The sequence below is a fragment of the Euleptes europaea genome, chromosome 9 (assembly GCF_029931775.1).
Source record: "Euleptes europaea isolate rEulEur1 chromosome 9, rEulEur1.hap1, whole genome shotgun sequence".
Taxonomy (NCBI): domain Eukaryota; kingdom Metazoa; phylum Chordata; class Lepidosauria; order Squamata; family Sphaerodactylidae; genus Euleptes; species Euleptes europaea.
The window spans coordinates 91,039,204-91,053,483 of NC_079320.1; the positions used below are offsets into that span (position 1 = coordinate 91,039,204).

At 47.4% G+C, this 14,280-nt stretch overlaps 1 protein-coding gene across 1 annotated transcript in view; it reads right to left on the reverse strand.

Annotated features, from left to right (window-relative positions):
• The window catches only part of SH3TC1 (SH3 domain and tetratricopeptide repeats 1), a 51,488-nt gene extending 42,201 nt beyond the window's left edge, over positions 1-9,287 (reverse strand). Inside the window, exons 1-5 of the mRNA XM_056855130.1 lie at positions 8,982-9,287; positions 8,269-8,400; positions 8,123-8,180; positions 4,886-5,013; positions 1,737-1,842 (exon numbers count right to left, since the gene is read on the reverse strand). Coding sequence (XP_056711108.1) covers positions 1,737-1,842; positions 4,886-5,013; positions 8,123-8,180; positions 8,269-8,400; positions 8,982-9,287 — 730 coding nt within the window. The remainder of the gene's footprint in view (positions 1-1,736; positions 1,843-4,885; positions 5,014-8,122; positions 8,181-8,268; positions 8,401-8,981) is intronic.
• Positions 9,288-14,280: the final 4,993 nt, after the last annotated feature.

Genomic DNA, 14,280 nt, shown 5'->3' on the forward strand with positions numbered 1-14,280 from the left:
TTATTTCATCTTAAGAACACAGTACCGGAGGTGGGGGGGACAAGGGGTAAGCTGTGTACAGCTTGCTTTAAGTAGGATCCTGCCATGGAATTTTGCATCATTTAATGTGTCATGTTAATACTTATGCTTTGCTTCAGTTTTGTTTTTAGACTTCTAGTTGGTTCTACAACCCTAATCCTATTGTATTACTTATTGAACGTCCCATCTGTTGATTGTACTGTGTAATTCACCTTGAGTCCAAGTGAGAAAGATAGACTATAAATAATGTAAATAAATACTAAAAGTCACTCAAGGTGGATCACACAGAGTGAGTCATTACAATCAACAGATAGGACATTCAGTAAACAATACAATAAAATTAGGGTTGTACATCAAATCAGAAGTCTAAAAACAGAACTGAAGCAAAGCATAAGTATTAACGTGTCACATTAAATGATGCAAAAATTACATAGTAGGACCCTAGTTTCAGCAAGCTGTACACAGTAGTACAGACCACAGTCCCTAATAATTTTGCAAGTAACTTCGTGAATCATTAAGTCCAGTGCAATTCTATTGCCTCTTAAATAATTCAGTTTTGCAGAAAGCCAGGAGAAGCACCATGACCAAGCAACCATTTGATACAAAGCTATACCACATGGTAAACTGGCAACCTGTTTTCTCCCACTGTTCCCATGATCTCCATACTCCATGGAAACAGAGGAAATTGAGTGCATGAATATCCAGGGGCTCAGGAAACAGCTCTCATCTTCCAGAACCAAGGGCCCACCTATAGCAGTTCACAGGAGCCACGGCCACCCTGTTCAGTAAATCTGGGGAAACAAGGAGGTGCCAGAGAGCGCTCCCGGAAGCACTCTGGGCTGAATCAGATCCATCTGGTGTCTGGAGGAGCCTAGGTTCAATTGTATTCAGGATGGATTCCTAAACTCAGGTACACAACACATGTACACCCATTAATACACAAAGTTTAAACATTAATTGTTTAACATGGAATTTGCTTTAAAATATGTCTACTATTCTTCAGACATATGGGAAATATATATATATAACTGGTTCTTGTGGATTATCCGGGCTGTGTGACCGTGGTCTTGGTATTTTCTTTCCTGGCGTTTCGCCAGCAGCTGTGGCAGGCATCTTCAGAGGAGTAACACTGAAGGACAGTGTCTCTCAGTGTCAAGTGTGTAGGAAGAGTAATATATAGTCAGAAGGGGGTTGGGTTTGAGCTGAGTCATTGTCTTGCAAAGTATTAAAGGTAATGTGCTAATCATTGTCCTATAAGTATCAAGATAATGTGCTAATGAGGGTGTGGTATGTTAATATGGAACCATTGTATCTTGAAGTGATCTGTTAATGTGTGAAATCCAAAGCTAATCTGCATGGCTATTGTGGACTGTAGTCTTTGTTAGTCTGGAGGTTTTCAGGACAGGAAGCCAAGCCTTATTCATTCTTAAACTCTCTTCTGTTAAAGTTGTGCCGATGTTTATGAATTTCAATGGCTTCTCTGTGCAATCTGACAAAACACTTGACACTGAGAGACACTGTCCTTCAGTGTTACTCCTCTGAAGATGCCGGCCACAGCTGCTGGCAAAACGTCAGGAAAGAAAATACTAAGACCACGGTTACACAGCCCGGATAACCTACAAGAACCAGTGAACTCTGACCGTGAAAGCCTTCGACAATATATATATATATATAAAAAAAAAAAAAAACTATTGAACTTTTCTATAGGTGGACATTACCTAGGGAATAATAAGTTTCAAACTTCCAGATTTCTTCAAAGGTCCAGAATGTCACCACTATCAAGTAGTCCTCACTATCAATGGACAAGAGCCGGGCCGACAGCTCCTGGCAATGGAGAAAACATTCATATATCTCATGGAAAGAACCAGGAAGTCACATTCGTAATTAAAGAAAAGAAACACCACAAAGACAGCTCTGATGCCCCTGGGGACGGCAGACTGGAATGAACAAGAAAGGGCATCGCAAAAAGCAGACATGCATCAAAAGACAGACAGCCTTGTGTGCTGAACCTGATCATAAAAATAATCTCCTGTGCTTCCCTGTCTTTGATTAATAATCTACCACACAAACAGTGTATATTTATCAGGAGACATTGCATTAGTTCTTGGATTTTCTTTACATTGGTTTAAGAAAGGGATGTTTACATTCATGCAGCAGAAAAGTCATGGAAATTGCCGGTTATAAGTCTGCTGCCCCTTAATTTCCACCTCCTGTAAGCAGCCTCTCCTGTTCCATCGTCTCTCCCATTCCGCTCATTCACTGCTTGGTCATCAAGGTCCCGCCGGTGTTTCAGCCTCAGTTCTATTCTTCAGCTAGCTGAGAGGAACCCTGCCGGAGTCAGTGGTTGGTACGCCAGGACTTCGTTAAGACATACGGCTGTGGGAACTCCCAGGGCCACAGACAGTTTTTCAAACTTCTTTCACCACACAGCCTGAAAATTCTATTCATCCTAACAGTAGATCAATGTGTCCCATCATTCATCGATTAGGCTGAATAAATCCACCTGAAAGCAGCATAATTTCACCCAGCACTGGAAAAAAGCTGATGTGAAGTTGTTAAGTTGTCGACATTTACACAATTCACCTGTTCTTAAAGGCTCTTATTTGCGAGGTTCAAATTCTCTTTCTTCTGATTGACGTTGACAAAATTCACAAATCTTACAGGAGTCTTGTCCTAACTGACTTAGAAAAGATCCACTGAATATCAATTACACTTGGAGCTTTCAAAGTTTCCCCTTTAAGAATTCCAAGAAGTGAGGGTAAATTATGGCTGTGTTCTGGATGACTCTGGTCAGGCCGGACTGAGGTACAGGCGTGCATTTAAGAAACCCTAGGCATCTAGTTAACCGTCCTGTACTAGATGTTATAACTCCTAGCCAGAGGTACACTACCGGGTCGCTCTGGGCATAGCACACAAGTAAATGCTGTTAGAGAGTCTCTGCTTCCACTCTACACTCATTTGTTAAAGCATAATTACGCATTCTTAATATAAACTAAATCCACAGTATATCATCCATCCATCGTTGTTACATAGGTAATCAAAGGAAGGCAATTACATGAGCCCAGAAGAGTTTTTTACTCCAGAAGTAAGCAGGTCACAGGCAATGAGCCCCTACTGAGAAGAAGCTCTCGATCAATACAACTTCCCCTATTTACAGGATTTTAAAATCATGTCCTAACAATAGCTTACTGTCCCACTTATTAAGGGTGCACATTCTTAGATAACTCATTATCTTATAACTTCCAAATGCCGTACAAGGTTATCTTTATTTAAAATATCTTTTTAGAATAACAAAGCCTATTTTTAACAAAGCCTATTTAAAAATATTGATTGCAAGTTTCTCGTACATATGAATATCTTTTGGCCCTCAACCAATACTCCCAACCTTGAATCATATCTTCTGTGAATATTCTTATGATTCTCAGGCACTTCTACACCTGGGCCTCAACACTTTGTATCTATTGATAGACAGCTTCTAATCTACACAAGGCCATATTACTGTTACCATTTGTACTTCTAAGTAGTCTTGAATTAATTCCTTAAAAGCTTCTTCTAAATTATCTTTCCCAAAGCCCTCTGGCAAGCCTCTAAATTTCAGGTTGTACATCTCTTGCACCTCCAATTTCCGATCAGTCGACTCCGTCCAGATGTCTTGCCTTGTGAGCTGCGTTGACAAGGAATGCTGTCTGACTCTTATATCTTGAACTTCCTTTATATTTTCTTATAATTTTTGTTTAATTTCTTTCTGGCCATATTCATGACAGCTAAATGAATATGATACCTTCAACTTCCTAGGTAAAATGTCTGCCCTGAAGCAAAACAGCACGGCCTTCACAAGTAAAAACGGAGAAGGCTGCTCCAGTCACAGACCTGGTTATTAAGAGGAGTCAGGTGGAGAGCAGCTACAGGAAAAGGGGAGATTTTTCTTCAAAGGACAAATTCCAGGGTTTTTTTGTGGGAGAGTTTGGTTTTCTGTTCTTTTTTCAAAATAGTATGACATTATGCTAGGATCTTGTTACACACAAAGGGAAAAGGTTAGTTTGGAATATAAATATATTTTTAAAGGTTATTTTTCTTTTCCTTGCCTACAAATCATTTTTAAAAAAGAAAACCAATATTTACCCATTGCATGCTCATATTTTTTAAATAAAAAAACACACTCAATTAGCTACTTTTAAAGCAATTTATTTTTAGGTAGGTTTTTTTTAATGGAGAAGAGGACTGCTATTCCACGTTTGCTACCTTTCCAGAGATTATTGACTTTTGTCCTAATGTAGAAGGCTTGTATATATGATTCATGAATTTCCTTTCACAAGGAGGAAAAAGAAATTCTAGATCAAAAAAGCTTTAACTCCATTCATTTTTACTGTTATAGCAGGTAAATATTTACATAGATGTGCACTGCTGGATGAAGTATGTTAAATAGTTTAGCAGACACAGTTGATTCCATTAAATATTGATCTAAACACTAAGACATTGGTATGAATATCCGATATTTTAAACATAGAATTATATAATAAAATGCAAACAGGTGTTAAGACCTCCCATTCTGTGGAAAGTTATACTTAGGATTCTGCTTTGGACACAACTAAATGGGGACGCAACTGGATCCGTGCTTGTAGGTGGAGGCTCAGGTCTTCTCTCCTGCACCAAGTGCATTTCGCTACACTGCAGCTGGGTTGCCAGGATTGGCAAACAGGATTTGGCCACAACTTTCCATTTTCTGATCTCATTCAGACCGGCCATGCACTTCGTGTGGTGCAAAAGGCTGCGGCGAGACTCCTGCCCAGCGCCAGCTACTGGGGACGTGGCAGCCCCAATTTCTTCCCTGTTTAGCAGTTAGGTAAACAGAGCACCAGCGACTTACGCTGAACATGGTCCTCGCTTTACTGTCATCACTCTCCAGAAGACGGAGCCGTTCCCTCAGATATCCCTGCAGCTGGGCATCAGGAAGTCCGGTTTTATGTTTCCTCAAGGTGAGCTTCAGAGACAGGACTAAAAATATAAGAAGTTTTGGGGACTGTCAATATGAACACATGAAGCTGCCTAACTTGAATTAGACCGGTCTTCTGGCAACCACAACACAATGCTGACTAGTTCAGACACAAACGCACATCCCTATCCTACAGCATCAGGCAGCTGAACCCAAGCTGATGTGAGGCTTGGCTGTCAGAGTGAAATTCTTCCTGGCTCTAACACTCCCGAGGGCCCTCGCTGGATGGCAGCAGCAGTTATGACGGCTGCTATGACTTCCAGAAAGGCAGTCAGAGGCCCTTTAAGAGTTCCCAAAGTTTTAGCCACTGTGATTTGATGAACTAGAATTGGGAGGGAGCTATTTGATCCCTGGTAAGGTTCAGAAAAGTATTAGGGTAGGGTAGGCTCCATCATCAACCAAAAGGGAGACTGCAGCCAAGACATCAGAAGGAGATTGAGACTAGGAAGGGCAGCCATGAAGGAGCTAGAAAAGATTCTGAAGTGTAAGGATGTGTCACTGGCCACCAAGATCAATTCATGCCATCGTATTCCCTACAATACATCGTATGTATTGGTGTGAAAGCTGGACAATGAAGAAAGCTGATGGAAAGTAGATTTCTTTGAAATGTGGAAGAGAGTGATACGGATACCGTGGACTGCCAAAAAAAAAATCAGTGGGTTCTAGATCAAATTAAGCCTGAACTGACCCTAGAAGCTAAAATGACTAAACTGAGGCTGTCGTACTTTGGTCACATTATGAGAAGGCAAGAGTCACTAGAAAAGACAGTCATGCTAGGAAAAGTTAAGGCAGCAGGAAAAGAGGAAGACCCAACAAGAGATGGATCAACTCTATAAAGAAAGTCACGGCCCTCAGTTTGCAAGACCTGAGCAAAGCTGTTAAAGATAGGACATTTTGGAGGACAATGATTCATAGGGTCACCGTTAGTCGGAAGTGACTTGATGGCACTTACACACACAGGGAAAACAATAAGGACTTGATTAAGGGCTTCCTATGCCCCCCTTCACTGAAAAGTGTGTGAAACAAGTTACCCAATTCTATACTATGAGAAGCCAATAGAGAATAGTGTTGGGGGGGGGGGAATCAATGCTACTTAAGAACATAAGAAAGGCCCTGCTGGATCAGACCAAGGCCCATCAAGTCCAGCAGTCTGTTCACACAGTGGCCAACCAGGTGCCTCTAGGAAGCCCCCAAACAAGACGGCTGCAGCAGCACCATCCTGCCTGTGTTCCACCGCACCCAATATAATAGGCCTGCTCCTCTGTGTTGGGAGAATTTTTCAAGTTCTCTCCCTTGAGCTCTTTTATTTTTTTGGTCTTCTCTGCCTGCTAGAGAGTTTGATAAGAAAAGTTAGATCTTGCACACTAAACACTCTTAAAACAGTACACCAAACGTATAAAGTAAACCATGCAGCTTTATTATACTTACAAGGAAATATAAAGCAAAGAGAGAAAGCAATACTTAACTGAATATATATATGACAGAACACTCTCTGAAAGACAAACAGTCAGAGATCTCGGAGGTCGTTCCAAGGAAGAGACAGAAATGGGTCTCTCTCTTAGAGGGACGACGGGCTGGGCTCTTTGAAAGCCTTTTATAGTTTGAACTGTGTGAGAGAGGTCTCAAATGGCCCCCTCCTGCCAAATTAGTCAGGAGATGAGTTTTCACAAATCATGGCTATAAGTTGTTTGGGAATATTTTGTTTCATAATAAGTTTGCCATGTCCAGGTCTCTGACAGCCATCCATTCATCCGTTACCCTGTGTTCATAAACAATTTCCTCACTGCTTAAGCAGGCACTTTGCTGCCCATCTATGTGACCTTGTACCCCTGAACATAATTTCTAGGCACCTTAATGTTCTTTGGTTGGTTAACTCTTAGTAATGCAATTTCCTATGGCCTCTAGGTCAGGGGCCTGGTTTTGGAGCTAAGGTCCTTTAGAGGCTTCACGTGGCTGTTTAAACTGCAGGTTATAGTATTAAGATATAGAAGGTACAGAGAGTGGTTCTTCTTAAGCCAAATTATAAATATTCCCGCCACACTCTGATACTAGAGAGAATAGGTATGCAGCATGACTAGTATCCATTCTAACTAATAGCCATGATTACCCCTCTCCTCCATGAATATGTCCACTCCCCTCTTAAAGCCCTCCTCCAAGTTGGCAGCCATCACCACATCCTGGGGCAGGGAGTTCCACAATTTAACTATGCATTGTGTGAAGAAGTACTTCCTTTTATCTGTTTTGAATCTCTCACCCTCCAGCTTTAGCAGATGACCCCATGTTCTAGTATTATGGGAGAGGGAGAAACACTTCTCCCTGTCCACTCTCTCCAAACCATGCATAATTTTATAGACCTCTATCATGTCTCCCCTCAGCCGCCCTCTTTCCAAGCTAAACAGCCCTAAGCGTCCCAACCGCTCCCCATAGGATAGTTGCTCTAGTCCCCTAATCATTTTGGTTGCTCTTTTCTGCACCTCCTCAAGCTCTGTAATATCCTTTTTTAGGTGTGGTGACCAGAGCTGTACACAGTATTCCAAGTGTGGTCTCACCATAGATTTGTACAAGGGCAGTATGATATCAGCAGTTTTATTCTCTGTTCCTCGTCTAATTATAGCCAGCATGGAATTTGCCTTTTTTACAGCAGCCGCACACTGGGTTGACATCTTCATTGAGCTATCCACTACCACCCCAAGATCCCTTTCTTGGCCTGTCGCTGCCAGCACAGATCCCAACAGCATTGAAGGGGTTAATGACTAGGAAATGGGCTGAGGAAACTTTACCCCTATAGCAAAGGAGAAATGTAAGCGGCGGGGGGGCGGGGGGGCGGGGAGCTCTTTGGAGCACAAGGCAGGAGAATCAAAGTGAGGGGAGAGGGTGTGGGAAGAAGAGCCCGACTGGTGCCCTTGTAAGGGTGCATTTGAGTGAGGGGACAAAGTTACCAAAGCATGAAAAGTGAGAAGGGATGCTGTGGAAGAAGAAGACGGTACTCTTGGGGACCACCTCTGGGAGAAAGCCGAGCTCCCCTACAAGAGGTGCCCCCAACCCCCCGTTGGAGCGCCTGCGTGAATTGATCAGCACCTTCCTTCCTGAAACCACAGTGGGGTTTTTTACCCCAGAACTGTACGACGTGGTGGTTGCAAAAGAGGGAGGCTTGCCTTTGGGGAGGAGCCTGAGGAGGGGGAGAGCAGGCGGCAGGGGCGTGCGCGACTCCCCCCCCCCCCCCCCGCCGCCGACGGCGCGGCCCGGCCGCCACTCACCCTTCGGCTGGGTCCTGCGGCTGCCCGCCGGGAGCTGGGCTTGGGCTTGGGCCGGGCGGCGGGGGGCCTGTCCGTCCGCAGGGGCGCCGCCGCGGGGGGCCTCTCTTCCGTCGGAGGGGGGCTCCATGATCCCTGGGGAAGGAAGGAAGGAAGGCAGGCAGGCAGGCAGGCAGGCGGAGGCGACGCGCTGGGCAGGCGGGCAGGCGGACCCCGGCGGCCCTCGGGACCGGCCCGGGGGGGCCTCGCGGTCAGCGGCACGCCCAGCCGGAGCCGCTCCCAGCTCGTGAGAAGGGGGCGGCGGCAGCGGAGGGCCCCACCCGTCCTTCCGCGGCCCTGGCCCCGACGCCACCCCCGGGCCCGGAGGGCCACGCTTCCTCCAGCGGGGTGGGCAGAATCCCCCTCCCCCCTCCGACGCGCCCGGGCGCCCCGAGGGTTCCCGCGGGCACACCTGCCCGCCTCTGGACCCCCGGGAGAGGCGGTCGCGGCCAAGAGAGACCCCCCCCCCGGGAAAGAGCCGGGGGGGCGCGCTGGCACCCTGCAGGCGAGGACGCGCGTCCCTGGCTCGACGGGCTGGTGCCTCCCAGCCCAAAGGCTGCCTTCTCTCCCCCGCCCCCCCCAGCCCTTCCGCTCAGACGGCGCCGAGGCAGGGGCTCCTCCCGCGGCTCCACCCCCCCCCGCAAGCAGCCCCAGGGGCCGGGCCGGGCCGCGCCCACCTGCCCGGGGCTGCCGGCGCCCGGCGGCGTCTCGCCCTCCCGCGAGAGAGCAAAGCCGCCTGGCGGAGGCGCCGGCCGTCGCGGCGCGTCCCCGAGGCGGCCTTTGGCCCGGCCCGGCCGGCCCTGCGCCGCGCGGCCAGCTGACCCGTAACGGAGCGGCCGGCCCCAGCGCGTCCGCGCCGTCGGGCTCGCTCGCCACTCCCGGGCACGCGGGCGGGCGTCACTCGGGGCCAAACCAGGTGGAACTCGGGTTTTGGACGCCCCCCCCCCAACTTCCAAGGAGTAGCAGGGGGCTGTCCCTTTCATGGGGGAAATGGCGGAGGGGGCCTTGAAGCTCCCTTCCCCACTGTTCTCCCAATCGACCCCCCCCCCCGCATTAGTCCTGCTTGTATTTTGCCCCAGGAGAGCAAACCGCACCATAGTTTAGCTCTCCCGGGAGGGACAGCCATTGGTGCGGAATGCATGTTTCACCTGCGCGTATGATGGATTGCACGGCTTGCCAATGTGTCTGGAAGGGTGAACTGATGACGAGGTCAGCCCCTCTGAGCCCGGCTAAAGTTGATGATGATGACCATGATGCATTGGAGGGGGCGGCTAGTTTCCTCTGGCTGCAGACCCCTCCCTCCAACGGCCTCCGAGTTCATCTGCCCTCTAGCTCTGCTTTTGAGCCTTTTGAATCCTTCCCGCTCCATGTCTCTGCAGTTGGATCACCTCACTAGTAAGTTTGAGGGGATCTATTTAATAGGTCAACATCCCCCCCACCCTTTTGCTGCCGGTAGCACTTTCATGCAGTGAGATCCTGTGCTGCTATTGTCATGGAAAGGGGATTTTTCTCATTTCTGAAATGAACCTCTAATTTACCTACTAGGCCAGTAATAATGTTGCATAATTTGTCAGTTTTCATCATATTACTTTGATCAAAAGGTATTGCGTGTACATAAGTTTTGATGATCCATCTCTTCATGCTGCCCCCCCCCGACTTTTATTCCAATCGTTCCATGCATTCAGTCATTACAGTTCCTTATTCAAATCCCAATATAAGCTTCTTGGTGACAAGCAAAATAGAAACTCTGGGTGCCAGTTACCAGTGTTTGGACCGGGCACCAGTGCATGCCTTCTTGAAGGAGACAGGAGAGCAGGGCAGCATAGGGTCTACTTGGAGGGCAGAGTCCCCTGAGTACAAGGGTGTGTTATGACATGTAGGGATCCAAACCTTATTCTGGAACAAAGCTCTTTTAAATTATCCTCAGCATTTAGGGTTGTATTCACAAATAAGGAACTAGGAAGGGTGAATAAGAAGAAGGGAAGAAGAGTTGGTTTTTATACCCCACTTTTCTCTGCCTTTAAGGAGTCTCAGTGAGGCTTACAATCGCCTTCCCTTCCTCTCCTCACAACAGGCTCCTTGTGAGGTAGGTGGGGCTGAGAGAGCTCTTAATAGAACTGTGACTAGCCCAAGGTCACCCAGCTGGCTTCGTGTGGAGGAGTGGGGAAACCAACCCGGCTCTCCAGATTAGAGAATGCCGCTCTTAACCACTACACCACGCTGGCTCAGAAACTGGGAACCAACCCCAAGAAGGAAGATTGGATCTTTAAACTTTTGGATCTTTTGTGTTTCCTCTGTTGTTGTTTCTTAAGAAAGTTAAATCAACTGAAAAATAAACTGGGAACCAACCAGCCTCCTGGGGTGGGGAGACTTCAGGCTGGCACTTTAAATACCTGGGGATCCACCATTGGGAAGGCACGGTTACCAAAATACAGAATTTAAATTTCCCTTCCCTGGGCTGTAAAGAGTGGCAGAGGAGGCTGCGATGGCTCCACGGACTAGCCAGGTAATCAGGGACCTCACAGAGAAGCTTTCATGTTGTTTTATTTATTATATTAGCTTTATCTTATTTTATTTTTGGCCTTTTTGTTGTTTTATTTCACCAACTTTAATTTTTATCCTGTTGCTTAATGAAAAGGGATAACAGCCTCTTGAGGAAAGATTCCAGACTTGGCTGTTTGTAGCAGAAGGATACCAGACGTTGTCTACAATAGATTGATAATGATGCCTCTCATTAAATAATGCTAAAGGATTCCAATACCATATTTGCATTTCTGTTTAAAATGACACCAGCGTCCACCTCAGAGTTTCCTCGGGAGCCCCAGTCCAGCTGTTCCTCAGCTCCTGCATGTCAAAGCAGCCCTGACCTGGATAGGGCCCCAGGCTGGCCCCTGACCTCATCAGATCTCAGAAGCTAAGCAGGGTCTGCCCAGGTTAGTACTTGGATGGGAGACCACCCCAAAAATGCCAGAGGAAGGCAATGGCAAAGCACCTCTGCTAGTCTCTTGCCTTGAAAACCCTACTGGGTCGCAATAAGTCGGACTTGACGGCACTTTACACACACACACACTCACACGTCAAAACAGCTGCACAAAAGGCTTCTCCCTCCCTCCCGCCATCCGTTTGTGTTTAGATCACCGGATGTTTTTAGGTCTCCTTTGAAGGGAAGCACAGGGGTGGGGGGGAGCCAAGGCGTTTCCTGGCAGGGTATCCTGCTGGGTCAGCATTGCTTCCTGCTTCACTGCTGTTGCACGGTCAGGGTTTGCTGAAACAAGATCCGAAAACAAACCACCGTCCACATAATGGGTCCCCATTGGAGAGAAAGGCAGGGTAGAATTGAAGTAAATAAATACTTAGTATTTGCTTAGTAAGTGAATAATAGGACCAACGAAAATGACATAAAACAGTGCGTGGCTCCTGAAACAATCCATTTCAAGTACAAAAGCAGCTCTTTCCACCAAGTTAAGAGTGTGTGTGTGTGTGTTAAGTGCCATCAAGTCGCTTCCAACTCCTGGCGACCCTATGAATCAATGTCCTCTGAAACATCCTATCGTTAACAGCCTTGCTCAGCTCTAGCAAACTGAGGGCCTCGTGGCTTCCTTTATAGAGTCACTCCAAACCCAGCACAAACTTCCCCTGCATAAATGGCCTTAATGCTCTAAAGCAGGGGTGGGGAACATCAGGCCCGGGGGCCGTTTAAGGCCCGCAAAATCATTTGGTCTGGCCCTTCATGGGTCCAGGCAGATCTATAGCTCAGAAGGATCTAAGACTGGCGATCCGTCTCCTCCGGCGGACAGGAATAGCCTCTATTCAAGGAAGATGTGAGTTTATTTTGCCAAGAAAAGGAACCTTCCCCCCACCCTTGCAGAAGAGTCATTAGCTAAGGAGCTGCTAGGACCGCCCAAGAACCTGTGTTAACACCTTTCCCATCCGGGCTGTGGAGAAACATATTCCCTCTGTACTACAAGAGGGCTGGGGGAATAAGTGGCGCAATGGAGGGGTTAAAGGGGGCAGGGCCAGAATGCGCGGTGGGGGGAGTTCTTAGCCAGTGTGTCCTCATTTCATCTCTGCAGGCATAGCAGGAGCCGGCTGTAGAATCTGGCCCCGACCATGCAGAGCAGGAGCAACTCTGACGTGTGGCTGGACAGCTATACCCGGCTGGTGCAACAGATCACCCTGTGCCACCAGGTGGGCAAGTGCGCCACTGGTTGGATGCCTGCCTGCCTGCCTGCCCACGTGGTGGGAGGTCATCTGGGGCAGCTGCCTGCTTGGGGCTTGTTTGGCTAATTTTTAAGTTGATAATTTTGTATGGCCTGCAAATGATGTTATAAATATCCAAATGGCCCTTGGCCGGAAAAAGGTTCCCCGCCCCCGTTCTAAAGAGAAATTCAATTTTTTTAGTTGTAGCAGTACCACATTTGACCAAGAGGTGTCACTGCTCACAATCGGAAAGGGGTGGTGGAGTGGTGCGCATGCGCCAATTTCTGGCCAACTATTGAGGGATGAAGTGTCTGACAGTAGCTTTGTGAAAGCAAAGGAAGATTTTAATTACCATAAGAAGGGCTAAGTTGGACCGTTTGCTTCCTGTCTTTCCCGTCCCTATATTTTTCTACCAACTAAATCAGTAATATTGGAAGCCATATATTGACATGCTACCTATGGCTCTTTCCCAATGTGGCATCTTCCCATTTTCCAGAAAAGCGGGCAAGGTCCTTACACAGTTGCATTTGTGGTTGGCAGGTGGTTCTCTGCTTCAAACAGCCACTGCTGGAGGACAGGTACGCCGCTAGCCTTCCTGAGCTGCAGCCTTCCTGAGCTGCAGCCTTCAGGCAGAAATGAAAGCCTAGGGCCTGTCACACACACACACCCTGCAGCCCCCATATTCTCAGGCCATCACTGGGGCAGCTGCTGGGAGAAGGTGGTTAAGGGGAGACATGATAGAGGTCTATAAAATTATGCCTGGTATGGAGAGAGTGGACAGGGAGAAACTTTTCTCCCTCTCTCATAATACTAGAACGCGGGGTCATCTGCTGAAGCCAGAGGAAGAGAGATTAAAAACAAGAGCAAAGGAAGTATTTCTTCACATGACACGTAGTTAAATTGTGGAACTCCCTGCCCCATGATGTGGCGATGGCTGCCAACTTGGGTGGCTTTAAGAGGGGAGTGGATATCTTTATGGAGGAGAGGGCTATCCATGGCTACTAGTCAAAAATGGATGCTAGTCATGATGCACACCTATTCTCCAGTGTCCACATCACGCGAAGTGTGTCCAGATATAGTGTCCAGTGCGAAGTATAGAGTCCAGATCATGCGAAGTGATGGTATAGTTTTACTCCACTCTGGTTAGACCTCAACTGGAGTACTGTGTTCAGTTTTGGGCACCACAATTGAAAAAAGATGTAGACAAGCTGGAACGTGTCCAGAGGAGGGCAACAAAGATGGTGAGGGGTCTGGAGACCAAGTCCTATGAGGAAAGGTTGAAGGAGCTGGGTATGTTTAGCCTGAAGAAGAGAAGACTGAGAGGGGATATGATAACCATGTTCAAGTACTTGAGGGTCATATTGAGGATGGTGCCGAGTTGTTTTCTGTTGCCCAAGAAGGTCGGACCAGAACCAATGGGTTGAAATTAAATCAAAAGAGTTTCCGTCTAGACAGGAAGAATTTTCTAACAGAGCGGTTCCTCAGTGGAACAGGGTTCCTTGGGAGGTGGTAAGCTCTCTTTCCCTGGAGGTTTTTAAGAAGAGGTTAGATGGCCATCTGTCAGCAATGCTGATTCTGTGACCTTAGGCAGATGATGAGAAGAAGGGCATCTTGGCCATCTGGTCACTAGGTGTTGGGGGGAGGTAGTTGTGAATTTCCTGCATTGTGCAGGGGGTTGGACTTGATGACTCGGGTGGTCCCTTCCAACTCTGTGATTCTATTCTCTCCAGGATCAGAGGAGCAGGCAGGCCTATTATATTAGTTGCTGGGTGGATC